The sequence below is a fragment of the Odocoileus virginianus genome, chromosome 30, assembly GCF_023699985.2.
Source record: "Odocoileus virginianus isolate 20LAN1187 ecotype Illinois chromosome 30, Ovbor_1.2, whole genome shotgun sequence".
Classification (NCBI taxonomy): Eukaryota; Metazoa; Chordata; class Mammalia; order Artiodactyla; family Cervidae; genus Odocoileus; species Odocoileus virginianus.
The window spans coordinates 41,882,581-41,909,126 of record NC_069703.1 but is presented as its reverse complement, the minus strand read 5'-3'; the positions used below and the strand labels follow the sequence as shown (position 1 = coordinate 41,909,126).

At 58.9% G+C, this 26,546-nt stretch overlaps 1 protein-coding gene and 1 long non-coding RNA gene across 10 annotated transcripts in view; one reads left to right on the top strand and one right to left on the bottom strand.

Annotated features, from left to right (window-relative positions):
* ADGRB2 (adhesion G protein-coupled receptor B2) overlaps positions 1 to 21,345 on the top strand; it is a 37,144-nt gene extending 15,799 nt beyond the window's left edge. For 2 of the 9 annotated variants that reach the window (XM_020882747.2, XM_020882752.2), the window contains exons 3-30: positions 3,547 to 3,630; positions 3,886 to 4,050; positions 5,246 to 5,410; positions 6,015 to 6,179; positions 6,262 to 6,429; positions 6,504 to 6,605; positions 6,774 to 6,880; positions 7,656 to 7,850; positions 8,034 to 8,102; positions 8,179 to 8,287; positions 8,615 to 8,945; positions 9,325 to 9,430; positions 9,625 to 9,668; positions 9,936 to 10,062; positions 10,526 to 10,629; positions 10,745 to 10,847; positions 11,540 to 11,690; positions 11,870 to 11,939; positions 12,340 to 12,406; positions 12,529 to 12,614; positions 12,920 to 13,018; positions 15,098 to 15,269; positions 15,589 to 15,684; positions 16,033 to 16,072; positions 16,991 to 17,610; positions 19,920 to 19,955; positions 20,227 to 20,325; positions 20,856 to 21,345. In XM_020882747.2, the coding sequence (XP_020738406.1) occupies positions 3,547 to 3,630; positions 3,886 to 4,050; positions 5,246 to 5,410; positions 6,015 to 6,179; positions 6,262 to 6,429; positions 6,504 to 6,605; positions 6,774 to 6,880; positions 7,656 to 7,850; positions 8,034 to 8,102; positions 8,179 to 8,287; positions 8,615 to 8,945; positions 9,325 to 9,430; positions 9,625 to 9,668; positions 9,936 to 10,062; positions 10,526 to 10,629; positions 10,745 to 10,847; positions 11,540 to 11,690; positions 11,870 to 11,939; positions 12,340 to 12,406; positions 12,529 to 12,614; positions 12,920 to 13,018; positions 15,098 to 15,269; positions 15,589 to 15,684; positions 16,033 to 16,072; positions 16,991 to 17,610; positions 19,920 to 19,955; positions 20,227 to 20,325; positions 20,856 to 21,041 (3,866 nt within the window). In that variant the 3' untranslated portion in view covers positions 21,042 to 21,345. Of the gene's footprint in view, positions 1 to 3,546; positions 3,631 to 3,885; positions 4,051 to 5,245; positions 5,411 to 6,014; positions 6,180 to 6,261; positions 6,430 to 6,503; positions 6,606 to 6,773; positions 6,881 to 7,655; positions 7,851 to 8,033; positions 8,103 to 8,178; positions 8,288 to 8,614; positions 8,946 to 9,324; positions 9,431 to 9,624; positions 9,669 to 9,935; positions 10,063 to 10,525; positions 10,630 to 10,744; positions 10,848 to 11,539; positions 11,691 to 11,869; positions 11,940 to 12,339; positions 12,407 to 12,528; positions 12,615 to 12,919; positions 13,019 to 15,097; positions 15,270 to 15,588; positions 15,685 to 16,032; positions 16,073 to 16,990; positions 17,611 to 19,919; positions 19,956 to 20,226; positions 20,326 to 20,855 lie in introns of those variants that run through there. The other 7 variants (XM_020882748.2, XM_020882750.2, XM_070459079.1 and 4 more) reach the window with 7 other exon arrangements.
* On the bottom strand, positions 340 to 7,662 carry LOC139032252 (uncharacterized). Its single transcript, XR_011484786.1, has 3 exons — positions 7,085 to 7,662; positions 3,060 to 3,193; positions 340 to 2,488 (listed from the first exon to the last, which is right to left on the bottom strand). It is a non-coding gene; the product is annotated as an uncharacterized lncRNA (long non-coding RNA).
* Positions 21,346 to 26,546: the final 5,201 nt, after the last annotated feature.

The following is a 26,546-nucleotide window of genomic DNA, read 5'->3' as shown; positions in this document are numbered from 1 at the left end:
AACCCAGGAGGCTAGAAGAGGGGCTCAAGAGCTGGACCTGGGACATGTTCTGATTTTCAAATAGGGTGGATTCTAGAACCACCTCTGGTTATGTGGTGAGGCTGGCCAGCAAATGGGCAGTAAGTGGTTAGTAGAGGCTGCAGTCACCACAGGAAGCAGTGTGAGCCCCTGACAAGTCAGTCAGGCTGGTCTAGCAAGTGGCTATGCTTGATGGGCTTAGTGGATGCCAGGTCAGGGATGGGAGGGGGTGCCACACACAACAGTGATGGCCAAGGTGCTAAAAATAAGCTGGATGAGAGGACTCTCAGCTGGGTTCGCAACAGGTCAGATGGCATTTCCAGAATATTTATTAACAAATGGATGTCAGGCTTGGGGGTGGTCTTGGTGGTGGGCTGCAGGGCAGAGCTGCTACTCAAGATTACAAATGACCATTTCCAATGACCCCCATGGGGTGGGAGGAGCTAGGAGCAGTGTGTCTGGTGGTGTTTAGTGCTGTTTCTCTGGGTTGGATTCTGCGCTTGTGTTCACTGGTGGCCAGGGAGATGGCTCACCCAGCCTGCCTTCAAAGGGCTCATGGGTCAGGGGAAATTCAGTTACCAGATGGAGTCATCTGTGATGAGAGCACATGTATAAGACAGGGCAGCCAACTCTGCTAGGGGAGTGAGGGATAAGACTTCAAACACGGGAGGTCATTTGAACTGGGTTTTGAAGGTCAAGTAGGAGTTTTCCAGTTGAAGAAGGTGGGAAACAAACAGGTTTGAGAGAAGATGATGATCCTATTTTGGACGTATTGAGTTTGGGCCCCCCCCCCCCCCCCATCAGGGGACCTGTTCAGGAGGCAGGAAGCTATACAGGAGTGAAGTAGGGAGGGCTTCACTCTGTCTCAGGGGAGACAGTGATGTGGGAGCAGCCATTCTGAGGGGGTTAATGAAGCCTGGGGAAGGAGGGAAACAGGGCAAAGTGTGGATGCCTGATGTGGGAAGCAGCAGGAAGACCAGCCCAGTCAAGGAGGCAGGGCAGGGTGAGGAGAAAGCCAGGTGAGTCGGGGAGGGAGTGTTTCACGGCTGGAGAGTCTGCGGGGCCAAATGTTGCCGAGCAGTCATGTGGGACGAGGCCTGCAAAGTGTCCATAGGATTTAGCAACTAGGAGGGCGCTGATGACTCTGTCAAGAACGGTTTCAGCAGAAGGATGTGGTCCGAAGTCAGACTGCAGCGGATTTAAGGTGACATTTGAGGCAGGATATGAGTGGCAGATGAGAAACTGGAGTGCCAGCTACAGGCCACTCACTGATGGTGAAGGGAAGCCGAGGGCAGTAGCCAGAGAAGGCTGGAGGGTCAAAGGAGGGCTGCCCTCAGAACGGAAGAGGCATAGATCTGCTCCCCGGCTGCCACGAGGAGAAGAATGCTGACGAGATGCTGATCAGAGAGAAGGCAGGCGGGAGGACTGAGAGGCAGCGCGGGGCTGGGGGGCTGGCCTCTGAGAGGGCAAGGACTGCAGGAAAGTTGGGAGGTGGGGGGGCTGGTAAGAAGTCAGGATGTGTGTGTGTGGAGGAGGGGGGCTTCCGTGTCAAAGCTTCTGCAGTTTCTCAGTAAAGCAGCTTGTTGCAGAGAGGGAGTAGGCGGAGGTGGGCTTGAGGAGAGAGGTTGGGGTCTGGCACAGCCGCTGAGGTGGGGGACGGGGGAGGCAGGGAGCCCTGCATGCCCAGCGGATGTGCGGCCCTGAATCTGTCATGGTGCCAGTTGGCACAACTGTGGATTTCTTCAGCAGCCTGGGGGTGGGCGTGGAGAAGGCGGTTTGTCACAGGCTCCAGGGCCGGGGAATGGCTGAGCGGGTGTGGTGGAAGGGCTGGGTGAGGGGATTCAAGAGCCTGCCAGACATGGCTCCAGCATCTTCCTGGTGACCTCGACAGAGACAGGGCCCAAAGTGAGGCCAGGAGGGATGGCAGATGCTGTTTGAAGGGAGGAGGCCCAGGGGGCTTGAGGGGGTGGTGAGGGGAGATGGTGAAACTAAACCAGATAGTAGTGCCTTGTGAGGATTCTCTACGTCCAAGCAGGGTGCTGAGGGCTTCAGTAGGGGGTATATACTGAGTATTGTTCGCTAGAAGTCAGAAAACAGGATCAGAGAGCCAGAGACACTTGCCCAAGGTCACGCAGCTGGTCAGTGTCCACGCCCCAGTTAGGACCAGAGCTGACTCTGAAGCTGTCCCGGGGACAGAGGGCACACAGGTTTCAGAGATGGTGGAGAAGTTTGAGGGATGAGGCAGATCAGGTGCTAGGACTGGTGGCTGAATTGGAGGGAAGGGTCCGGGAGTGGATGAGACTGGAGGCTGGGCTGAGTGGCAGCTCAGGGCTCCTTGGACCTGTGGGTTTGCTCAGAGTGGCCACTTTCATACCTGGTCAGGAAGAGCTTTCTCTTAGGCTGGGCGGCAGGAGGAAGAGTACAACCTTCTTGAATTCCTTCCAACACGGAGTGCCTGTGCTGCGCTGACCTGGGGTTCAAAAATAGGAGAGGGAGGGCCTGGGGGTGGGGGAGAGGAGTACCTTCTAGTTTGGGGACGGCGTGGGCTGAGCCCTGTCCCAGAATTATGTTCGGGTCCCACCTGCCCCAGCAGCCTCTACATGGGCTGGGTCTTTCTCCCCTGTATTCATGTCTGCTGCCATGCCCGCTACCCAGCCTGTGGGAGGGGGCCTGATGAGCTCATGTCTGAGCAGGAGGGCCTGGCTTTGGAGAAAGGGAGCTCCCAGCCTCTCCTCCAGGGCTGACGGTGCTTCCCAGGCCTAGACCAGACACATAAATCAGGGCAACCCAGAGCCCAGTGAGGCGGGGCCAGTGAGCAGCCGCAGACCCCAGAGCGCCCGCTGCTCTCCGGCCATAGGGCAGTGGGGCGTTGGGTCTGCTGGATGGAGGCACCTGCCCTAGGCCCTTAGGTCTTGGAGGAGCAGCATTCTGACCTGTGTCTCCAAGTCATAGTCCAGTGCTTCTTGGGCCCCAGGCCCAGCCCCTGGCTTGGCAGGAATCATGTCCCACAGGCAGGACTGGGGGTGTTCATGGCTGCTTACCTTGGCTGTTTTTCCACCTTCGGGTCAGCACTGCCAGGGACAAGAGGCTGGACTTCCGGCTTACCAAGCTGTGTCATCTTGGATGAGGCACTTCCCCTCTCTTATCTTTAAACGGCGGCAATGGTCCCTACTTCCTAGGCGAGGAGGGTTTAAGAAGATAGGTAAGGACAGCACTTGGCAGAGAAGCCTCCCAGAGCTCATTAATATGAGCGGCCACTCCCCTCCAGTCTACCCTAGTCTGGCTGAGGCAAGAGGCAGAGATAGTTGTGAGGCTATGTGTGAACCTGGTGTGGCCTTCTGAGCCTCAGCTTCCTTATCTGTAAAATGGTGGTGGTGGTGGGGCAGGGGGCAGGACGTGATGCTCTCTCAGCGTCGCCTGCAGTTGGTTCCAGACCCTCTGGCTGAGGGCAAGCAGGGCCGCTCTGTGCCACTCTGGCAGGACGGAGCTGGCCTCTGCTGAGCCCCTGCCACCACCTCCGTGTTCCAGGTGAGGAGCCGGAAGAGGAACCGAAGGTGAAAACCCAGTGGCCAAGGTCTGCAGATGAGCCTGGGCTGTACATGGCGCAGACAGGTAACTCGGGCCCGCCTCCCTTCCTCTGTGGCGGGGGCCCGACTGTGTGGCGTCTGGTGGCATGTGTGCTTGCCGTGTGCCCGTCTGTGTCTGTGTCCTGGCACTCAGTCGTGTCTCTCTGCCATGTGACGCCTGTTGGGGCAGGGCGGGGTTGCCTCTTGAAGAGCCTGTCGCTCCCGGGTCAGGGTAGGAGGATTCCTAGGAGACAGTGCTTGGGAGATACCCCCTGCCGCCGACGCTGTCCCTCTCTCGTAGGCGACCCGGCAGCTGAGGAGTGGTCCCCGTGGAGCGTGTGTTCCCTGACGTGTGGGCAGGGCCTGCAGGTGCGGACCCGCTCCTGCGTGTCCTCCCCCTATGGGACCCTGTGCAGCGGGCCCCTGCGGGAGACCCGGCCCTGCAACAATTCAGCCACCTGCCCAGGTATGCCCATCCTCCCCGCCTGGTCTGCCTGCAGGGTCAGGTCCTGCCTGGGACTCGGGCAAGTTCATCTGCCAAAGATGGTTGGTTGCCTCCTCCTTTCATTCAGCAAAGTTGACTGTCCACCCCCGCCCCCCACCATCCGTGCCCAGCCCCCACCCAGGGCGCTGGGGACACAGATGAATCAGACCAGGGCCCGCAGTAGCGGGCTTGGTTCTGGGCACGTCACTCCCCTGATACCTATATCCTGGTAATCAAGGTGTGTCTTGTTACCTTCACCGTCCTCCCTGTTCCCTGTGCTCTGGCCACACTGGCACCTCTTGCACTTTTTCCACCTCCCTGCACTGGCTTATTCTCATCCCATCCCCTCCACCTCCCCCTGGGCTATTAAAATTCAGCCTGTCCTTCAAGATCTGGGAGAAATGCCACTTTAGAAAAAAAAGAAAAGAAACTTTCTCTGACCATCCCCTCCTTCCTCTGACTGCCTATCCTACTCCCCAGGGAGTCCCCTCTAGACCCTGAAGCCTTCCTTGGTTCAGCATGGAGTTGTTGGGAATGCGCATGCGCCTCAGGGGCCTGGCGGCTTTAGCGGGTCCTGCCCCCTGTGCCTGAGGGAGTGAAGTGGTGCCTAGGCCAGACAGACCCTTGGCTGGGAACTTAAGAGTAGGGCTACCCCGGGGAAGGGGGTCTTGGCCACTGGGGGTGTGCAGGAGCTTGCAAAGGGCTGGGGCAAAGCTGTGTTCCGATGTGAGCTCTTTGTGTCAGTGTCCATGTAGAGGGTCATGTCTATTTGTGTGTCCACGTGCTTGGGATCGGGAGGGGCATTGTCTTGCCCCTGCCTGCCTTGGATTCTCACTCTGGGTCTGGGATGGGGAGGAGGGTAGGGATGGGGTAAGGCGGGGTAGATCTTGAGCCCTTTCCTGGGCTTGCCTGTGCCCCCAGGAGAGGAGGACCCCTGGCTCCCCTCCTGGGTTGATACTAGTCTCCCAGGTCGGGTGTCCACAGGCAGTGTGGCCTGTGTGAGTTGGGACTAGAAGTCTGTGTCTTCTATAATCACCCTCAAAGGGCGGTGTCCTGGGGCCCAGGACAGAGCCAATGAGGAGCGGGGGCCGAGCCGCCGGAGCTCCTGATTGGTGGGCGGGTGGCAGTGGGCGGGGCCAAGGTGCCGCCCAGCCACCGGCCACATGCTTCCTTGCAGTGCACGGCGTGTGGGAGGAGTGGGGGTCCTGGAGCCTGTGCTCCCGCAGCTGCGGGCGGGGGTCCCGGAGCCGGATGCGGACCTGCGTGCCCCCCCAGCACGGCGGCAAGGCCTGCGAGGGTCCCGAGCTGCAGACTAAGCTCTGCAGTATGGCCGCTTGCCCGGGTCAGTAGCACCCGTGGGCTTTCAGGCGGGCATTGCCCAGCCAGGGTGGGGGGTCGGGAAAGGGGAGGAAGTCAGGTCCAATGCCCTGCCCCTGGGGGACCCCAGGAACTTTGACCAAGCATGGGGAGACCGGCAAAGTCTACCTGCCAGTGTGGTAAGTGACCTGGCCCAGCACGTACTTGGAATTGGCACCCAGGTTCCCCCATCCGAGGGGGCTGCTTGCCCGTGCCCCTTCCCCTGAGCTATGCCTTGTTGTTCGTAGCAGTTTGGAGCTCATGGCCAGCTGGGCTCTGAGAAGACCCAAAGCTGGGCTTACATGTGGGCAAAGATCAGAAGGTGGCCCAGTGCCCATTTCTCTAGCCAGAAGAGAGTGTGTGTGCCTCAGTGCCGAGTGGAGAGGGTCCTGTGTTCCTGGAGCTGGTGGCAGGCAGGCCCAGGCCCAGGCCCAGGCACCACCAGCTCCCTCTAGCCCCCCTTCATCCACCCCTCTCCAGTGGGTCTGGCCTCCTTCAAATCTGAATGCCATCTCCCTGCAGGGCTTTGCCCCCACCCATCCCCACACCCCTTGCTCAACAGCCATCCCCGCTTGTGTCTCCCCATGCAGTGGAAGGCCAGTGGCTAGAATGGGGTCCCTGGGGCCCATGTTCCACGTCTTGTGCCAACGGGACCCAGCAGCGCAGCCGGAAGTGCAGCGTGGCGGGCCCAGCATGGGCCACATGTGCCGGGGCCCTCACTGACACCCGGGAGTGCGGCAACCTTGAGTGCCCGGGTGAGTGTGCGGTGCAGAGGCAGCAGGTGGCAGCCCTGGACCAGGGGGTGCCTGGGGCCACTCACGCCCCCCGTCTCTGCAGCCACAGATGGCAAGTGGGGGCCGTGGAACGCGTGGAGCCTGTGTTCCAAGACATGTGACACAGGCTGGCAGCGCCGTTTCCGCATGTGCCAGGCCACGGGCGCTCAGGGCTATCCCTGCGAGGGCACTGGCGAGGAGGTGAAGCCCTGCAGCGAGAAGAGGTGTCCAGGTATTGCCTGCTGGACCCTGGGGCTTGGGGGGCAATTGCCTGGGCCTGGCTGAGCCCTGCTGCTGTACCCACAGCCTTCCATGAGATGTGCAGGGACGAGTACGTGATGCTGATGACGTGGAAAAAGGCGGCCGCTGGCGAGATCATCTACAACAAGTGCCCCCCCAATGCCTCAGGTCAGGGGCAAGTGGCTCTCCCTGCAGACTCCCCACTCTGCTGACACCCACCATCCCTGCTGTTCCCTTCCAAGCCTCTGGCCTCTTTGAGTCTCCATCCTGAGGTGTGGAGTGAAGTGGGTGAGAGCTGAGCCCCCACATCCAGCCCTCTGTCCTGTCCCCCTGCAGGGTCTGCCAGCCGCCGCTGTCTCCTCAGTGCCCAGGGTGTGGCCTACTGGGGGCTGCCCAGCTTTGCCCGCTGCATCTCCCACGAGTACCGCTACCTGTATCTGTCAGTGAGTGCACCCTGCTGGGCTGGGGGGACACAGGGTCTGCCCCAGACTCTGGTGGGGGAAGGAAGGAGCTTGATTCTTGCTCATGCCCATGTGCCTTGGCCTATAGACGCGTGCCCACTTCTGCCCAATTCTGCCTCTCCTTGTCTGGTAAACTCCTATTCATCCCTCAATGCTGGACTCTCTTCCCTTAGCCCTAGTGCCTACCTCTGCACCTGCAGCCCCCCTGAGCTTCTCCATCATTAGTTGTTGCATGCTCATCACAGTGTCTGTGTCCTGTGAGTCTGTGAGCTCCTTGAGGGCAGGAACAAAGTTGAAGTTATTTTTAGGTCCCCAGTGCCCAACCCAGGATTCCCCATGGGGTAAAAATGTTGTTCGTGAACCTGGCCTATGTGTACTTGTCTGCCTGGAACTGGTATTGTGTTTGTGCTTGGAACTTGTATTTGAGAGGGAGAGCACAGCGCACTTCAGCATGGGTTGACTCCTTTCCATTGGGGAGGTCCCTGAACTGTGTTTATCATCTTTTATATGTGCATCTGAGCTCCTTGCTTCTCTTGCTACTTCTATTTCAGTCTTTTTTTTTTTTTTAAGTATCTTTACGGATTCTGTTTCTGTATGTGTCTCTTTCTTAGATTCTGCCTTCCCACAGTCCCTTTGAGTATCTCTATCTGACCTTCTCCCTCTGGATGCACATGGTGGCTGGACTGGAGCGGGATGGGCCAGGGGCTGGCCCCAGCTCTTGATGCTTCCGTTACAGTGGTCCCCCTGTCACCTGCAGCTTCGGGAGCACCTGGCCAAGGGGCAGCGCATGCTGGCGGGCGAGGGCATGTCTCAGGTGGTGCGCAGCCTGCAGGAGCTCCTGGCCCGGCGCACCTACTACAGCGGGGACCTGCTTTTCTCTGTGGACATTCTGAGGAACGTCACTGACACCTTCAAGAGAGCCACCTACGTGCCCTCGGCTGATGACGTGCAGGTACCCCTCTGCTCTGTCAAGAGGGAGGAGGGCTGAAGGTTCAGAAGCCCTGTTGTGAAGGGGGAGGCCAAGCCCCTATAGCCGAGTCTGCCGGTGGGGGGGTGTGGTGGCAGGTGTGGCTGTGGTGGGGAAGCTACTGTCCCTGGGGTCAGGACCATCCAACTCTCACTGCTCTCTCCCCAGCGCTTCTTCCAGGTGGTGAGCTTCATGGTAGATGCAGAGAACAAGGACAAGTGGGATGACGCTCAGCAGGTGAGGCGCTGGGCTACTAGGCTTCTTCCCCCATGGCTCACCCCACCTCGGCCCCTTATACCCTTTCTGTCCCCAGGTGTCTCCGGGCTCTGTGCACCTGCTCCGGGTCGTGGAAGACTTCATTCACCTGGTGGGCGATGCTCTCAAGGCCTTCCAGAGCTCTCTGATTGTCACAGATAACCTGGGTACAAAGAGGCAGGCCGGGGAGCGGCTGCTGGGTGGGTCCGAACGCAGGACACCACAGGGGAGGGGATGGTTTCCGAGGGCTCTTCCTGTTTTCCTCTCCTGTTTTCTGGATCCTGCCTTCCCTCATTTAACTCCTTAATCATATCCCTGTCTCCAAGTTTTCTTCCCGTTCCTCCATCTCTTTGTTGTTTCTCTATGTGTCCACCCCACCTCTGTGTCTGTACCAACCTTGATGTTTCCATCTGCCTTCCTGCTCTGTCTCCCCCACATCTGTCTCTTCCCCATGACGGTTCTCTCTGTCTCTTGTCTCTCTCGGTCCACGGCAGTGATCAGCATTCAGCGAGAGCCCGTCTCCGCTGTTTCCAGTGACATCACGTTCCCCATGCGGGGCCGCCGGGGCATGAAGGACTGGGTGCGGTACTCAGAGGACCGCCTCTTCCTACCCAAGGAGGTGCTCAGCCTCTCCTCCCCAGGGAAGCCGGCTGCATCTGGGGCAGCAGGCAGCCTGGGCAGAGGGAGAGGCCCAGGAACCGTGCCCCCTGGCCCCGGCCACTCCCACCAGCGCCTCCTCCCGGCAGACCCCGAGGATTCCTCCTCCTACTTTGTGATTGGTGCTGTGCTTTACCGCACCCTGGGCCTCATCCTGCCACCTCCCAGGTGAGTCCCTGGGAGGAGGGACGTGGATGGGGCTGCTGTAGATCCCGGCAGCCCAGGTGAGGAAGGAGGGCTGAGCCCATGCTGGCCACAGAGAGATCTGTCCGGAGCCTCCCGCAGCCTCTTGGACCTTTTGCCTGGCTCTGGACACAGGTGCTTCTCAGAGATGTCCATCGCAGCTCCCAGAGACTGCAAAGGGGTCCAGGGGGTGTTGGACTGGGTTCTAGACCTTACTCAAAGTCCTAGGCCCCACTGAACCGTAGGCCTTCCTTTAGCCTTGGCCCCATGGTAGCCTCCTGCCTTTGGTCCAAAGCACCTTTCAGGTTCCCAGCTAGGTGTGGGTACCTGCAGGCAGGAGCTGACCTCAGCATCTGTCCCCTAGGCCCCCGCTGGCTGTCACATCCAGGGTGATGACAGTGACCGTGAGGCCTCCCACCCAGCCACTAGCTGAGCCCCTCATCACAGTGGAGCTCTCCTACATCATCAATGTGAGTAGGGGCCTGGGCAGGGGGCCCTGGGGTAATGCGGCCAGGACAGCCGAAGGCCTGTCTGATGGGAAGGTGGTCTGCCCTGACGGTGGGCTGTACCTCTGACGCACAGGGTCCCGCCATGTCAGGGTGGGTGGTGGTCAGGGGTGGTGAGCTCCTCACCCAGCACTGGACTCGGGTCTTCTGCTCCCTAGGGCACCACGGATCCCCACTGTGCCAGCTGGGACTACTCCAGAGCGTGAGTTGGGCAAGGGCTCAGTGCGGGGAAGGATGTAGCAGCAGGACTCCTCCCTCGGGTGGGGGTGTCCCACCTGGAATCCCGGAGGGCAGGTTCCTGGGCACCATCCTTGGCCTAAGGGATCAAGGGCAGACCCCGGGGCTCTGGCTGCCTGCCTCTTGGATGTGGCCTTGCCCTGGGTCTCACCTCTTCTTGGGCAGTGGCCGGCACTGGGGGTGGGACTGCCGAGCCAGGCTGGGGCTCATTCCCCCTCTCCCTGGACCCAAGAGATGCCAGCTCAGGGGACTGGGACACCGAGAGCTGTCAGACGCTGGAGACGCAGGCAGCCCACACCCGCTGCCAGTGCCAGCGCCTGTCCACCTTCGCCGTGCTGGCCCAGCCGCCCAAGGACCTGGTGAGTGGGAGGGAAGTGCCCAGGCTGGCCAGGAGAAGAGGTTCCTGGGTGCCAGGGGCCATCTGTGGTGGTGGTTGCGGGGGGAACCTGGGTGATCCCACGTGGTGTCTGAGTAGGTGTACTTGTGGGAGGGCACAAGGAAGTCTGTGCCCCTGGGATGGTGTGCACAACGATCACACACTCCTGGGGGTGTGTGGAAGTGGGTGATTGCCTGCATGTACACACACGTGTGCATCTGGTTGTGAGCGGAAGAGTGTGGGTGACAGCATAAATACGCGTCTACGTATGTGACTGGGTCTGCTCCGCTCACGTGTGAAGGCAGCAGTGAGCCCCCTCTGTGTGTGGGCGTGACACAGATGGAGGTGCCAGTCTGTCCTCGACAGGACGTGGGGGAGAGTGAGGGCACCCCTGCAGCTGCCCCCCACCCCCGTGACCCTTCGGACTGTCTGCCCCTCTACCCCAGACCCTGGAGCTGGCGGGGTCCCCCTCGGTCCCCCTTGTGATCGGCTGTGCTGTGTCCTGCATGGCACTGCTCACCCTGCTTGCCATCTACGCCGCCTTCTGGAGGTAGGTGGGATGGTGGGGGGTAGGGGTGGGGAAGGAGGTGTCCAGCCACCCCAGGTTGGGTGGGGCAGCTAGCTTTTCTGTCTGTGCCCACTGTGTCTCCCCCCTTCGCCCCCAGGTTCATAAAGTCGGAACGCTCCATCATCTTGCTGAACTTCTGCCTGTCCATCCTGGCGTCCAACATCCTGATCCTTGTGGGCCAGTCGCGGGTGCTGAGCAAGGCAGGTGCAGGCTCACAGGGGTGCCGGGGTGTGAGAGTGGGGTGAAGGGGGGGACGGCACACACGTGTGCGTGTGTATGAAACTGAAGTGCTGGATGTGTGTAGACTCTCAAGCCGGGGGTTGTGTGAGAGTGAGTGGGAGCTGGTGTGTGAGCATCCATGCAGGCGCTGGAGAGGGTGGGGGTGTGTGTTCCAGGGAGAGATGTCTGTGTACATCAGTGAACTGAGCGAGTGTGTGCACGTGTGTTGGGCATGTCTGCGGGCACAAGGGAGCCCAAGTGAAGCCTCTTGTGCCCCTTGCCCGTGTCTGATCTCTGCTGGCTGTCCCCCTTGTGCCCCTGCGGCCCTCTCTGCCTGTCGCCAGCCCTGCTGGTGCCAGACGTGAGGCCCACCCGGCCGTGATGTCGCAGGCCCTCCTGTTTGTCCCCCTCCCTGGCAGCCCCGTCTGCGCGTGGGCAGCCTGCCCGCCCGCCCGCCCGCCCCTGGATGCCGAGCACCGTGTGCGTGTCACTGGGCCCGTGTCGTGCTGTGTGTGGGTGCAGGAAGACGGGGGTGCCTGGCAGGGCTCTCTTGGGGGGTGGAGCTCAGGTGGGCGGCCGTGGCAGCACCCAGCAGCAGCGGGCGTGGGAAGCCCGGCGCCTCCCACCCTGGTGGCTGCTCAGGGCCACTCCCTGTCTTTTGCTGTCCCCGCAGGGTGTGTGCACCATGACCGCTGCCTTCCTGCACTTCTTCTTTCTGTCGTCCTTCTGCTGGGTGCTCACTGAGGCCTGGCAGTCCTACCTGGCTGTCATTGGGCGGATGCGCACCCGCCTTGTCCGCAAGCGCTTCCTCTGCCTGGGCTGGGGTGAGCAGGGCCCATGCTGGACCTTGTCCCTGGGCCTCGGGGGCAAGGGCAGCTGGAGAGCTTCAGCTTTGGCCCTGGCCCTACTCTCTGGGCACAGGGGTCAGCTGGGCTGGGGGTCTGGGAGGATGAAGGACCCCGAGGACGGGTGGCCATCTCACTCTGGCTCCCCTGCTCCCCAGGTCTGCCTGCCCTGGTGGTGGCCGTGTCCGTCGGCTTTACCCGCACCAAAGGATACGGTACATCCAGCTAGTACGTGGGCCTCCCAGGGTGGGCGGTGGGGGGTCCATGGACCTGATAGGGTTCCAGACTTCTTAGACTGCGATCCTGGCCCATGCCCGCTGTGAGCCTTCAGGCCAGTTGTCCTGTGTCTGAGCCTCAGTTTCCCTGACTATAAAAGGCTGTGCTGGGATTGGATGATCTCAGAACCATTTACTCAGGGATCAGCCTTGTTTGACCCCCGCAGTAGCCTCAGAGGCTTTGTTAGAGGGATGACCGAGGCTCTGCCAGAGCCAGTGGGTCACTCTCACCCTGTCTGGGTCCTGGCCCCATGTGTGATGCGACCTGGCAGCTCAGGGAGCCCTGAGGGATGGCGTTTGAGGGTGGCGGCAAGCCTCCCTGGGTATCTGATGCCCCGTTTCCCCTTCCCCAGCTGCTGGCTCTCTCTGGAGGGTGGCCTGCTTTATGCCTTCGTGGGCCCGGCAGCTGTCATTGTCCTGGTATGTGCCCCTGCAGTGTCTTGGGATGGGCGTGTGGCCCCAGGGGGTCTGCCTCGGTGTCCCTGCCAGGAGGGCATCTGGTGATCCTGTCTTCCCCCACTCCCACTCCACCGGGCCCCCAGGTGAATATGCTCATCGGAATCATCGTCTTCAACAAGCTCATGGCTCGTGATGGCATCTCAGACAAGTCCAAGAAGCAGAGGGCCGGGTAAGGGGAGGGGGGTTGTCTGTGCCATGGCCTCGTGGGCAGTGCTGTAGGCAGGGTGGGCCGCAGCCACCCTTGGAGACTCAGGGCTTGATGATGCGACTGGGCTCCCTGGCCTTGGGGCATCAAGGGTGCAGGCAAGGTGGGCACCCGCTGTGCTCAGCTGCAGCCCCTCGCCCACCCTAACCCACCTCTCTCTCTCTCATCTGCCCTCCCCCTCCCACCCCACTCTGGGCTCACACCGCCCCACCTCCTCCCATTTCCTGTGTGTCTTCCCCGCCTTCTCCCCTGTCTGTGCCGCCCCTGAGGTCGGAGCGGTGCCCCTGGGCCAGCCTGCTCCTCCCCTGCTCAGCGTGTGGAGCGGTCCCCAGCCCCCTGCTCAGCTCAGCCTCGGCCAGGAACGCCATGTTAGTTGTGCCCCCGTGGGGAAGGGGGGGGTGGGCGGGGGCAAAAAAGTGGGGGGCAGTGCTCGTGGTGGGGGGGAGGAGGGATATCAGCCCAGCACCCTGCCAACTCCTCCCACTCTCAAGGGTGATAGAAAAGGGGGCACGGGAATGAATGTCTGTGCCTTCCAGAATATGCTGGAGTCCTGTGGCCCACCCCCCACGTTGCTCCCCGCCCCTGCCCCCCACCCCCGGCTTACAATTTATTCAGGCACAGCCACACCCTCCTCCTTACACCCCCCAACCTACAGAGGCTCATAGAATCTTCAGCTTAGAATTTTTGAGCCCAAAGAACCTTAGAATTAGAATGATAGAATCTTAGAATAAGACAATCAGAAGCTAAGAATGTTCGAATGAGTGAATCAGAGAGTCTTATCATCTGTCATAGAATCTGAGACTTAGAATTTCAGAGGCATTGAATCTCACAATCAGTTGGAGGACAGAGAAGCCTGAAGGTAGGGAATTATTAGGCTGAGATGTCCCCTGGCAGCTGAGACTCTTAAAGTCCCAGCCACACAAGAGGAGAATGAATGAATGAACTCACAAGTGTTTCAGGCCCAACCTTCCACTGAGGGCCAGAAAGGCAGCTAACACTTCCTTGACCAGTGGGGGCCCAGCCCTGGCTTGCTCACCTCCAGGGTCAGGGAGCTCACTACCTGTAGAGGTGGCAGGGACCATCTCCAGGAGCTCCATGTAGTAGAAAGCTCCCTCTCACTTGGGCTGCCATCTGCTTCTCTGACCCAGTCTCTCAGAACGAGCAGTCAAAAGCCTGGGCTTTGGAGGCAGCCAAGTTGAGTTTGCATCCTGGCTCTGTCTCTGTCTCTGCCCAGCTGGGCACACTCCAGTTTTCTCATCTGTAAATTGGGATAATAATCCCTATGCCTGTTTATTAGAGTTGTTTTGGTCACAGTGTGACTCATGTATGTAAAGTATTCGGTGTAGGGCCTGGCAGAGCATTGATGGTTAATCAATGGCAGCTCTCATGACTGTGATTAGGCCCTCTCTTTGGTCTTGGCTTTTCCCCCAGGGGATTGTGGAGGCCCCTGTGCCCACCCCCTGCCAGGCTAAACAACCCTGGACCACTCTTCCTAGGACAGGTCTTGGCCCCCTGCCCATGTCTCTGCCTTGTCCAGAGCCGTGCCCACTCCTGCCTTCCTCTCCCACGCCAGTTGTTCATGAGGCAGAGTGGGCAGGGTGTGGCATGGAGGGCAAGACTGCCCCCACTGTGCCCTCATCAACTGTTGCTGGTGGGGACAGGCTGACACTGGTGCCTGGATGCCAGGGACCCTCTGCCTTTTTTCTCTGCCCTCCTTTGGCAAGGAGGCTGGGGACGTGTGGGTTTGGCCCTGACCCCACCCTCCCCCTCCCGCTCCCCCTCCCCCACCCCACCTCCTCCACCCCTGCCAGCTATGGTCTTTCTGCCCAGCTCTGAGCAGGTGCCCTAGAGCCTGGCACCTCCTCCTTGGGAAACTGAGGCAGAGGAGCCTCTGCCGCCCCGGCCCCCTCATCTCCCCCGAATATTTGTGCTCTGTGATGTCCTCCGTCCTCTCTGCCCGTTTAATCTTCCAGTGTGTTTCTGCCCGTCTCATCCCCGCTCTCACGTGTCTGTCGTCTCGCTTTGTCCCTCTTCCCCTCCTCCCCTCCCAGAGTCTCTGGGGATGCGGCCCAAGGCCTGTGATTTTGTGCAAATTGGGGCTGAAACTCACAGTGTCTGTATCTGTCTCCCTCCTTCTCTTCTGTCCCACTGGTTCTCTCTAGCTTCTCTGTCCCTGCCCCCGATGCTGCCTCTGGCTCCGTCCCCTGTGTCGGTGTGTCTGTCCCTTCCTCCCCCCTGGTCCCCAGTTTTCTACTCTTTGTCTTTGTTGTTTCTCTGCCCCCAGCTGCTCAGCCCCTCTCTGCCTGGGGATGTTACTGGGGTCGTACCGTTGGGGGCCCTGCCAGTCTCGGGCAGCTCAAGGGCCCCAGGCTGAGTGCAGGCCCAGGCTCAGTCCAGCCTGGCCCCCAGGAGGGTCCCCCCCAACGGACCGTCTGCCTCATCCTCAGGGCCTCGCTCTGGAGCTCCTGCGTGGTGCTGCCCCTGCTGGCGCTCACCTGGATGTCCGCTGTCCTGGCCATGACAGACCGCCGCTCCGTCCTCTTCCAGGCCCTGTTCGCGGTCTTCAACTCTGCGCAGGGCTTTGTCATCACGGCCGTCCACTGCTTCCTGCGCCGAGAGGTGGGCTGGGCTTCTCCGGGGCCCTGGCCACCCCTGCCCGCAACCCCACGCCGGTCCCTTGCCACTCCCCATGGTGCAGATGGGCACAGCTGGGGAGGATTGAGGCCCTGAGCAGGCCCCCATCTGGGCAGCTGTTGGTATGGAAGCTGATAACCTGGGCAGCCGTGGCCCCCCTGGGGCTCCTTCTACCCACCCCCCTAGGTTGGATACACTGCTTTCCTTTCATGCCCACCTGGGTGCCTGGGGTGGAAGGCACAGCTCGCCGTAGCCAAGGTTCCCTGTGGTGGCCTCAGGCCCAGCAGGCACCTGCTGTCCCCAGGTCCAGGACGTGGTGAAGTGCCAGATGGGCGTGTGCCGGGCCGATGAGAGTGAAGACTCCCCCGACTCGTGTAAGAACGGGCAGCTGCAGATCCTGGTGAGTGAGGAGGCCTGGGCAGGACACAGGTGGGTTCTGAGTGCCCCCTGCCCTAGACCCCTCACCTTCCCCCTTCCCTCTTCTCTGTCCCCATCTTTCTGGGGACTGAGATCAGGTTTGATTCTGGCTCAGCTGCTGATAGCTGAGTGGCCTTGGGCAAGTCCCCGCTTCAGACATCTCTCCGTCTCGGGTGGGGCTGGAGAAGACCACACCGGGGGCCTCTCTGCTCTGCTGGGCAGTGTGCCGTGGGCAGACCCTCTGGCTGGGTGGGGAGGGGCCTAAGTTCCCTCCCACCCTGATACATGGATCCTCTCTCTGCCTGTCTGCTCTCTCCCTCTCTGCCTATAGTCAGACTTTGAAAAAGATGTGGATCTGGCTTGTCAGACAGGTGAGTGTGCCACGGCAGTGCTGAGAATGGCCCCAGAGATGGGGATGAACAGGGGGCCCCCGAGCCCTCCCATGGGATGCTCTGATGGATTCTGGCTGTGGGGTCAGGCAGCCCTGAGCTGGAGTCAAGGCTGTGAATATCACTCACTGTATGACTTTGGGTGGACAGCTTACTCCTGAAGTCTCACCTATAAAGGAGAGAAATCTGTTCTAGAGTGGATAGGAGCCTTAAATCAATTCAGTTCAGTTCAGTTGCTTAGTCGTATCCAACTCTACGACCCCATGAATCGCAGCATGCCAGGCTTCCCTGTCCATCACTAACTCCCAGAGTTTACTCAAACTCATGTCCATCAAGTCGGTGATGCCATCCAGCCATCTCATCATCTGTCATCCCCTTCTCCTCCTGCCCCCAATCCCTCCCAGCATCAGGGTCTTTTCCAATGAGTCAACTCTTCGCGTGAGGTGGACAAAGTATTGGAGTTTCAGCTTCAGCATCAGTCCTTCAATTAGGGGACCCCAAATGCCTAGCAGGGTGCTCAGCACAAAGTGGCTGTTATATTATTGTCATTTCCATGATTCTTATCAGAATTTCCAAGTTCTGTCACCTAGGGCAGAACTGCCCAGGGAGCAGGGAGGGACAAGGCCTTTCTGACAGCCTTGGGGCTGTGGGGTCAGAGGTCAGGACCTGCACCTGGACACCGTGGGAGTGGGGACCTTGGCTTTGTTCCTTGCTCTGCCTGGCTTTGGGCCTTGGGGATGGTCACCATCTTAACCCCTGTGTTAACCACCCAGCCGTCACTCCGGGACTCAGTTGCCCCCACCATCCAAGCTCAGGGCCTTGGTACCTGCCCAGCCTGGGCAAGGGGACATCTGGGGGCTCCTGCTTCCCCAACTGACTTCCCTCCGCTCCTGCCCCCAGTGCTGTTCAAGGAGGTCAACACTTGCAACCCATCCACCATCACGGGCACGCTGTCCCGCTTGTCTCTGGACGAGGACGAGGAGCCCAAGTCCTGCCTCGTGGGCCCTGAGGGCAGCCTCAGCTTCTCACCACTGCCTGGCAACATCCTGGTGCCCATGGCAGCCTCGCCAGGGCTGGGGGAGCCACCGCCCCCCCAGGAGGCCAACCCCGTGTACATGTGTGGTGAGGGTGGCCTGCGGCAGCTGGACCTCACGTGGCTGCGGCCGACCGAGCCGGGCTCCGAGGGGGACTACATGGTGCTGCCCCGGAGGACTCTGAGCCTGCAGCCTGGCGGCGGGGGTGGAGGTGCCGAGGATCCCCCGCGGGCCCGGCCTGAGGGCACGCCCCGGCGGGCCTCCAAGTCCCTGGGCCACACCGAAGCCTACCCCAGCTTCCTCTCTGTGGAACACTCGGGCCTGGGGCTGGGCCCTGCCTATGGGTCTCTACAGAACCCCTACGGGATGACCTTCCAACCGCCGCCACCAACACCCAGCGCCCGCCAGGTGCCGGAGCCGGGGGAGCGCAGCCGGACCATGCCCCGAACTGTACCCGGCTCCACCATGAAGCTGGGCTCCCTGGAGGTGAGGAGCTGCCGGGCCTGGGGTTGGGGGTCGGAGGCCTGCCCCAGGGCGCCCGTGACTGTTTGGCAGCCGCCGGGAAAGGACAGCCAGCAGCCTCCCCACACAAAGTCCCAGGAAGCATATGTGCTGTGGGTTTCTCCTCCGTTGATGCCTGTGGCGGCTCCAAGGGAATCCTGGCTCCTCTGAGCTCCTCAGATGAGCTTGGTCTCCACATGCTGAGGGTGCCCTTCTCGAAGGTGCTCACATTTGCTTGAGTGCCTGTTTTGGGGTGAACTGGTCAGGGTGGGCCCTCATCTAAGGGGCCCGTGGCTCAGGCCTGGTGCCTTATTGCTAGGGAAGCCATATCTAGGAGCTGAGAACCCGGGCTTCCAAGTCCCTGAGTTCAGATCTGAGCGCTGCTGGATCAGCAACGAGATCTGGTGCACAGTCTCCCCTCCCCAAGACTCACGTGATCTCTCTGAGCCTCAGTCTCCTCATTGGTAAAGTGGGGATAATGTAGCAGCCTCTTGGTAGAGTTGTTGCGAGGACTAATCGACGGATATAAAACACTTATCTCTGTGTGGAGCAGGTGGAAAGTGCTAGATAATTGAGGAGTGCTACTGTTACCGTTCCTGAGATCAGCCTCAGGCACTGCCCACAGGCCTGTGGTAATTGCCTCGCTCTCCCCGCCCCAGAGAGAACAGAAGCCCCTCTCTTTCCCTGACTGTGTGTTTTCTGTGGCTGCCCCGCCTTCTATCTGGCTCCCTCAGGCCCCCTCCCTGCAGGGAATCACTGGCAACAAGCAGTTGGTAGTGACCCACTGTAGAACTCTAGAACATTCTAGAACTTTCATTGGCGGGGTGAGGAAGGTGTGGATGAGGAAAGGGGCAGGAGTCACCGCTTGGGCACCATTGGCTGCTCATGTTTGGGCCCCAGAAACTGGCTCCCCATCCTCCCTACGGAGAAAACTAAGTTAGCAGCTAGAAGGTTCACAAGTTTAGTTTTTTCCTCCCAAAATGTTTCTTGAACATTTGGTGCCTGCTCCTGCCGCAGATGGCAGAAACAGGAAGGCGTCACAAAGACAGAAAACTCTCGACACGGGCAGCGGGGAGGGGAGCGCTCAGCATCATGGCAGGTTTTGTTCTGTGGACACCTGCCCGTGCTTGGAGCCCTGAGCAGGGGCCAGCGCTGGGCTCCTTGTGTGGGAGGTAGCAATAAATGTGGCAGAGTCTTGAGGGGTCAAGAATGACGTCCAGAATTCTGGTGTGGGCAACTGCGATGGGGCGGGGGCGGAGGAGTGCGTTTGGGGCGGGGGAAGTTAGAGGTTATTCCGTCGGGCACAGCTGTGTGTGCGGTGCCTGTGGACATCAGGGAGCAAGGAGTAGGAGTCCCGCGGCCTCTGAAAGTGCAGTGTGACCAGAAGTGGAGAGGACACGCGTGTGCACGGTGAAGGGCCGGGGAGAGTCCCGGGCAGAGTGTGGGGGCCTGGAGTTGGAGAAGTCAGGGTGGGTGGCCGAGAAAGAGCAGGCAGGGAGGTGGAAGGACCAGGAGAGGCTGTCACCAACCCCTGTGGTGGTGAGTGTGTGTGCCGGCCTGGGACTGGGGAAATCCAGATGGTGGTTTTAGCCACATCCTTGAGGACTGTGGGCAAGTCCCCTCTCCCTGGACCTCAGTCTCCCTGGTATAACCTGGGAAGGTTGGTCTTCGTCTCATGAGTGCTCCCGGGCTGACATTCTGGGATGCTGAGGACTTCCTGAGTGGCACTGGACGCAGCATAAGCCACAGGGGCCTTGAAGGTGGTCTTGGGCAAGAGAGAGCTGGGAGAGGCGTGAGGGAGGGCGGCCGGGGAGGCGGGGCCGCGTTTGGCTGGCCAAGTGCAAGCAAAGGAACGCTTCTGTGATACTGAGTCCTATATCTGCAGCGGGGTGGAGGTTTCCAGGGAGAGGGGAGCCTGTCGGTGTCAGAGAGGATGGGGCGAGATGGGCCAGGACGGGGGTTGCCTCGAGGGCACAGAGGGTCTGCCCTGCGGTCCGCGGTGGGGACCTGACTTGTTGGAAGTCTGCACTGTGGCATCTGGCCGCTGTGTACGTGCACGTCTACATGTGTGCCTGCCTGCGTGTACCTCTTGGGGTGGGATCGCACTTCAGCGCCTCATCTCTCAGGCCTCCACCCTATTTCCACAGCCTCAAGGGCTGCCCTTTAAAGGATTCCTAATTGCCGGGCCTAGGCAGGGGGCCAGACCCCGGGGGAGCAGACTTCCTGTTTCTCTAAAGCCCCTGCACTTGGTTAAAAAGTTCTCTTCTCCTTCACTGCCTCCTGGTTCTTCTCAGCGAAAGAAGTTACGGTATTCAGACCTGGACTTTGAGGTAAGTGCTGCAGTGCACGTGTGTGTTGAGTTGTGTGTGTGTGTGTGTTGGGGGTGGTGTCTGGCCGTGGAGGGTCCCCTCCTAAAATTCACCCAAGCGCCAGTGCACAGCCTGAGCCCATGACAGTCCCTCTGCTGCTCAAGGCCAGAGCTCTGGGGTGAAGACCAAACCAGGCCTTGTCCCAGAGGAGCCAGCAGCAGGCAGGGATGTGGGGACCCAGGTGCTGAGTGCCCCGTGGGGAGCACCTCCCCTGACGCCCTGTGGCTCCCAGAAGGTGATGCACACCCGGAAACGACACTCGGAACTCTACCACGAGCTCAACCAGAAGTTCCACACTTTCGACCGCTACCGCAGCCAGTCCACGGCCAAGGTGAGCGCTCCCCCTGTGGCTGCCCTGGCCCAGAGCCGGGGGCCCGACCGGGCACAGTGGCCCCTGCAGTCAGACCCTGAGCCGTGGTCCCCTGTGGCAGAGGGAGAAGTGGGGGGTGGGGTGTGTGTGTGTGTGTCCCCGGGTGGGGCAGCAGAACGGAGCGTGTCCAGCATAAGTACCCCGGACTGGGTACGGGTGCGGCGGCCTCAGCCTCAGCCCGCCTCACCAAGGGCCTGCCTGCGGCATAAGCAACAGTCTGGGGTTTTTCTGGAGGTGGCGGGTATCGGTGGGGGCTCCCCCAGGATCTTGAGAAGGTGGGCAGACAGGAGACATGGTCTCAGGGGGCCACTCTGAGCACAGGGGTCAGGAACCCAGCTCTGGAGCCGGTGGGTCTGGGTTTGAACCTCACTTTGATTGGTGGTAACGTGGGACATCACCAGCCCTCCCTAGGCCTCCTCAGTTGGTTCTTCTGTACAATGGGTGAGAGGGTGTTGGCCCATCTCTGCGGGCCCTTTTTGCTCCGCCCACAGGAGAAGCCCAGTCCAGGGGAGCGTCCTGGCTTGTCCCAACAGCGGCGACATCAGAGCTGGAGCACCTTCAAGTCTATGACGCTGGGCTCGCTGCCCCCCAAGCCCCGAGAGCGGCTGGCCCTGCACCGGGCAGCAGCCTGGGAACCCACAGAACCACCGGATGGCGACTTCCAGACGGAGGTGTGAGTGCCACACCGGACTGCCCACTGCGTATAAATATTATATATCTCTCTATTTTCACACTCCACTTTGGAACTACCCAGGAGCCAGCGCCCCCTCCCCTCTCCCGAGGGCTGGGCAGGGAGGCACAGTGGACTCGGCCAGGCTGGGGAAGCCAGACATGGTGTGGCCGGGGGGCCGGGGTCTTTCCCTGTTTCTCAGAGGCCCCTCAGCTCCTGGAGCCCCATCTTCACCCCCAGCCTGTCTGTCCCTGTCCCGGGCTGGGGAGGGGGGAGGGGAACTTTGTTGGGAATAAACTTCACTCTGTGGATTTTGCTGCTGAGCTGTTTGCTTCCCCAGGAGAAGGCCCAGCCTTGGGACCCCCAGCTTTGTTCCTCTGTCTCTGTGATTCACCTCTCTTGGTCTTGACACATTGTGATGGGGTCCAGCTGGGAGGGGGGTGGCCTGGGCTCTGACCCTCTTTGCCCCGGACTCTCTGGGTGACCCTGGACCCATCCCTTCCCCTGTTGGGGTATAGGGTAACCAGATTGTGAATGTAGGGTGGGGCCCCTTGAAGCTAGACTTCCTCAGTGGCTGTGATGGTCATGGCTGCCTTTCACTGAGACCCAGAGGCCAGGCAGAGCTTAGTGACCTCAGTTTCCTCATCTGTGAAATGGGGATGGTGACAGTACCTACCTCATAGGGTTGTTATGAGGATAAAACAATTTAACAGATATAAAGAGCTAGTATATGTGCAAGTGCCTGGCACATTAGCTGTTTAAGTATTAGCTGTTGTCTGAGAAACTTGGTTTCCTGCTGTGCTCCATGTTAGGAGCTCCATGCCCTCGGCCTGGACCCCTCACTACAGCTTTGCAGGAAGGTTTTAGGCAGCCCGTTTTGCGGATAAGAAAATGAAACCAGAGATGGAAAATGACTTGCTCAAGGCCACAGTCAGAGGCAGGGCCGGGACTGCATCTTTATCAACACTCTCCTAGTAGGACTGGAGGCTTGAGCTCAACTTGTGGGGACCCAACCTTCATGGTTGCAGGAAACCAGTCAGGGAGCTGGGTGCTGGGGGAGCCTCAGGTTCCAGGGCTCAGGCGGATGTGGGGAGGAGGGGCCAGGCTGGCTTGGTGCCAGAGGGCAATTTCTAGGGCATAGTCTTTACAGGCCTGAGTGAGTGGACGCTGCTCAGTTCCCAGGGATCTAGAAGTGACCGGATAGGATCAGTGTGGAGACATGTTGCTCTGGCTCTTCTGTGGTTAAGCAGCCACGGGAGCAGAGGCCACAGGTGCATCTTCCGGTCATTAGCAGCAGGGGCGCCTCTGGGCCCTTCCCCAGGGACTCGGAGACACGGGCGCAGCCCCTTGGGGAGCTGACCATCTCTGGGGTGGACATGTCAGAGGGAGGGTTTAGGTGTGGCAGGAGACTGAGTGGGGGAGAAGGAAGAAGGGACTGGCTACTGGGGTGGGGGTGGCTGTCACAGATAATGACTTCCTGGAGCAGCTGGAGGGCTGGGGGTCCTGGTGGTACAGGCTCCCCCAGGCTCCTCTGAATCCTGCCACCTGTGGGCCCAGTCAGAGGAGAGAGTGGACCACCTCCCCCGAGGTGATGGCTCATCAGCTGGGCTTCCCACCCCTCCAGCACCGCCAGCACTTCTGGGCGCAAAGCATTCATTCAAGTACCACCTCACTTGAGTCTTCAAGGTAGGTACTGTGATTCTCCCATTTCACAGATGAGGAAATCAAGGCTCAGAGAGGGGCCAAACTCCCATGGCTTGTAAGCGGCTGTATTGGAGCTTGCGGCTGGAGGGAGAAGAGCCCTGGTGCCAGCCAGTTCAGGCAGACGGGGACTTTGGTTGAAACTGCAGCTTGGGGGCAGGGGGCGGGTGGTTAGTCTTGGGCGATGAGAGCCAGGGTCAGGGTGTGGCCAGATCTGCCATGCCTTCAGCTGCTCTCTGTGTCAATGCCATTCTTTCAGGCAAACGTCCTCACTCCCCTGGGCCCCTAGGCTTCCTTCTCCCAGCTCACAGGGCTCAACTCTGCCCCCAGAGGGAAAGAAACTCTCTTGAATTCCAATCAGAAAACCCCCAGGAAGGACTCTGATTGGCCCCAGGCAGGGGGTGGGGCACTGTGATTGGCAGCCCCCCTGAGAACCTCAGGGGAGGGGGAGGGGGAGTAGGTCTCTAGAAGAGGGAATCCTATTCCCAGTTGTGCTTAGTCACTCAGTCATGTCTGACTCTTTGCAACCCCATGGACTGTAGCCCGCCAGGCTCCTCTGTCCATGGGACTATCCAGGAAGGACTACTGGAGTGGGTTGCCATGCCCTCCTCCAGGGGATCTCCCCAACCCAGGGATTGAACCCAGGTCTCCTGCATTGCAGGCAAATTCTTTACCGTCTGAGCTATTCCCAGAAGGGGGTTTAAGGCTCACACAAACAAAGCCCCCTGTCCTGACCTTGTGCCAGCAGACCCCACCCCACATTCCGGTGCTAGGCTTTTCTCTGAAACATCACCTAAAACTCTCTGGGTGACTTTCCTTTGTTCCTGCCTTCCTCCTTCCCACCACTGTGCTCCACTGGCTCCACTAGGATCTCTCCAGCTGAGATGCAATGTGCATCCCCCCGCCCGCCCCCCCTTGCAGTTTCTTAGTTTCTTGCTTTGTATCTGGTTTGAGGAGGAGGGTTAATATTCACCTGATTGATTCTGCTCCAACAGTAGAGCTGCAGCAGAAGCTCCTGGAGGGCTTTGAGACTCACCACGTCCATGGTCGGGGCAGAGCTTTCCTGTGTGGAGGGCTGTGCTCCTCTCTGCCCCTGAGTCCCCACTCCCTAGGCACTGATGCACTGTGTCTCCTCAGACAGGCTGCCTGGCCCTGTCTGACTTGGGTTTCCTTATCTATAGTCCTGATTCCCCTTTCATTTGGGCTAATATCTAATAACCCTTGTGTCTTTCTTTCTCTTTTAAAAAAGTCTTCATTGAATTTTTGTTACAGCATTGCTTCTGTTTTATGTTTTAGTTTTTGGCCCCTAGGCATGTGAGATCTTAACTCCTTGACCAGGGATCAAACCTGCACCCCCTGCATTGAAAGGTGAAGTCTTAACCACTGGACCTCCAGGGATGTCCCCTGTCCTGTCTTTCATCTCATTGTCTTCCTTATTCTTTCTGCCTCCAGTTACTACCTAGCTCTAGTGTGATTGTTTCAAAATGCAGATCTGGCCAGGCCACTGCCCTCCCTACTAAGAAGCCTTCCATCGACCCTGGAATTAGCCTAGAATGCAAGGCCTTTGGTGATGTGGCTGTTGCCCGCCTCTCCTGACCCATCTCTCTCACCTATGTGCCTTTTGCACATGCCATTTCTTCTGCCTGGAACTTCTGCTGGCTCCCGTCAGCAACTTCCCCTTCAGCCTTCCAGATCCAACCGCAGTGACCCCTCTGTGAAGCTGCCCCTGAACTCCCCGCCTCAGCCTTCAGCACTCACTGGGACACACATTTCCCACGGCTCTGGCACACATTTCCACTCTTGCACTGTCACTGGCTGTCATCTGTGTCAACCTGGTTAGGGTTTGTGTATTCACCTGAGGGCTCCATGTTGAACTATGGCTCTTTACTGAGAGAACAGAAAGTGAAAGTGTTAGTCACTCAATCCTGTCCCACTCTGCAGCCCCATGGACTGTAGCACGCCAGGCTTCTCTGTCTCTGGGATTTTCCAGGCAGGGATACTACTGTGGGTAGCCATTCCCTTCTCCAGGGGATCTTCCTGACCCAGAGATCGAACCCAGGTCCCCCACATTGCAGGCAGATTCTTTACTAAACCACCAAAGAAGCCCTGAGAGACACGGAATGCACAAATCTCTCCAAACATTTTTTTTCTCATCTGCAAAATGGGGATACTGATCATTCTTACCCAGCCTTCCTGTATCAAGAACATGGCTTGAGATTATTCCCAGGGAGAGTTTTGCAGGTGGTATCCATTCTTCCCTCCCGTTATTCCTTCCTGGGCTTCAGTGCTATCTTGGGACCCCAGGTGGGAAGCCAGCCCAGATGCTGTCCAGGGTGCTGAAAGAGACTTGCCACCCTCCCAGGCAATAAGGAGACAACCGCCTGAGCAGCTCACCCCAAGCTCACCTGCAGCCTTTCCTTACCTTTCAGACTGTGGCAAGGTCATGGGTGAGTAGACCATCCCTACTCTCATAAGATCATACCCTGGGAATATGCAACAAAAGTATAATGCAAACTCTAACTCTCATTCTCAAAGTTGCTCAGCCGTGTCCAACTCTTTGCAACCCCATGGACTGTAGCCTGCCAGGCTCCGCTGTCTGTGGAATTCTCCTGGCAAGAATACTGGAGTGGGTAGCCATTCCCTTCTCTAGGGGATCTTCCCGACTCATGGGTCAGACCTTGGTCTCCCACATTGCAGGCAGATTCTTAATCTGTCTGAGCCCAATGCAAACTACATATGTAATTTAAAGCTTTCTAGTAGCTATTTTTTAAAAAATAAAAACTAGTGACATTCATTTAAATAATCTATTTAACCCACTATATCAAGAATGTTATTATTTCAAAAACACATAATCAATATAGAAAAGCTACTTTACATTCTTTTTCCATACCTAAGTCTTTGAAAGTGTGCATTACATGTACAGTACATCTCAATTCAGAATTGAGGACTCAGTAGCCACATGTGGTCAGTGGCTATCGTATTAGCACAGCTCTAGATAGAATAAAGGCAGTGACCTTGGGCAAATCAATTCAGCAACCTCTGAAAAGGAGATAGGAATACTACCTGCCTCAACTGGTCATGGGAGGGTTTCTGGAGGTGATGTAAGGAGGGTTCCCAGTTTGGTTCCAGGGCTGAGTAGGTCCAAAGTCGATATTCCTGGGATTTGGGTATTCAGGGGACACTAGCGGGCAGAGAGGGGGTGTTGGGGATGTAGGAGAAGGTCCTGAGGAGACCTGTGCACTGGCGTCAGGCCTACTTATCCCCCCCCCCCGCCATCCCCTACAGCCGCCCTCTCAACCTGTCTTCCTTTTTCCCTGCCTGCAGCCCCAGATCCTGGGATAAGGGAGGCAGGTTAGGAAAGGCACTTGAATCAACATATTAAAACTCAATTGAGTTTAATTCACTTCCATTAGGCACCAATTAAAAGAAAATTAGGTGGCCTAGGTGGCCAGAGGGAGAACCTGGGTAGAGGATGCTGCCAACTTCTGTCTCTCTGGACTCATCTCCCTTGAGGCTTCTTCTTGAGCCCCCTGTGCAGTTCATGGGGTCCAACAGTTGGGGCTTTTTAGAGCCAGTCCCCAGTCCTACCTATTACTCCTCCTTGCACTCTTCCAAGGACACCAACCCCAGGAACCCTCCTACCCTCTCAGGCCCTCAAAACACATGCTGAGTGTCCAGGGCAGGGGAGACTCTAATAAGGGTTTTGGTATTTCAGACAAGTGGAAACCCAAGAAGAGTGTTGGGCAGGGGGTGGCAGGATCAGATTTAATAGTATTGCTCAGGGTGGATGGGAAGTGGATGGGGGCAGTTA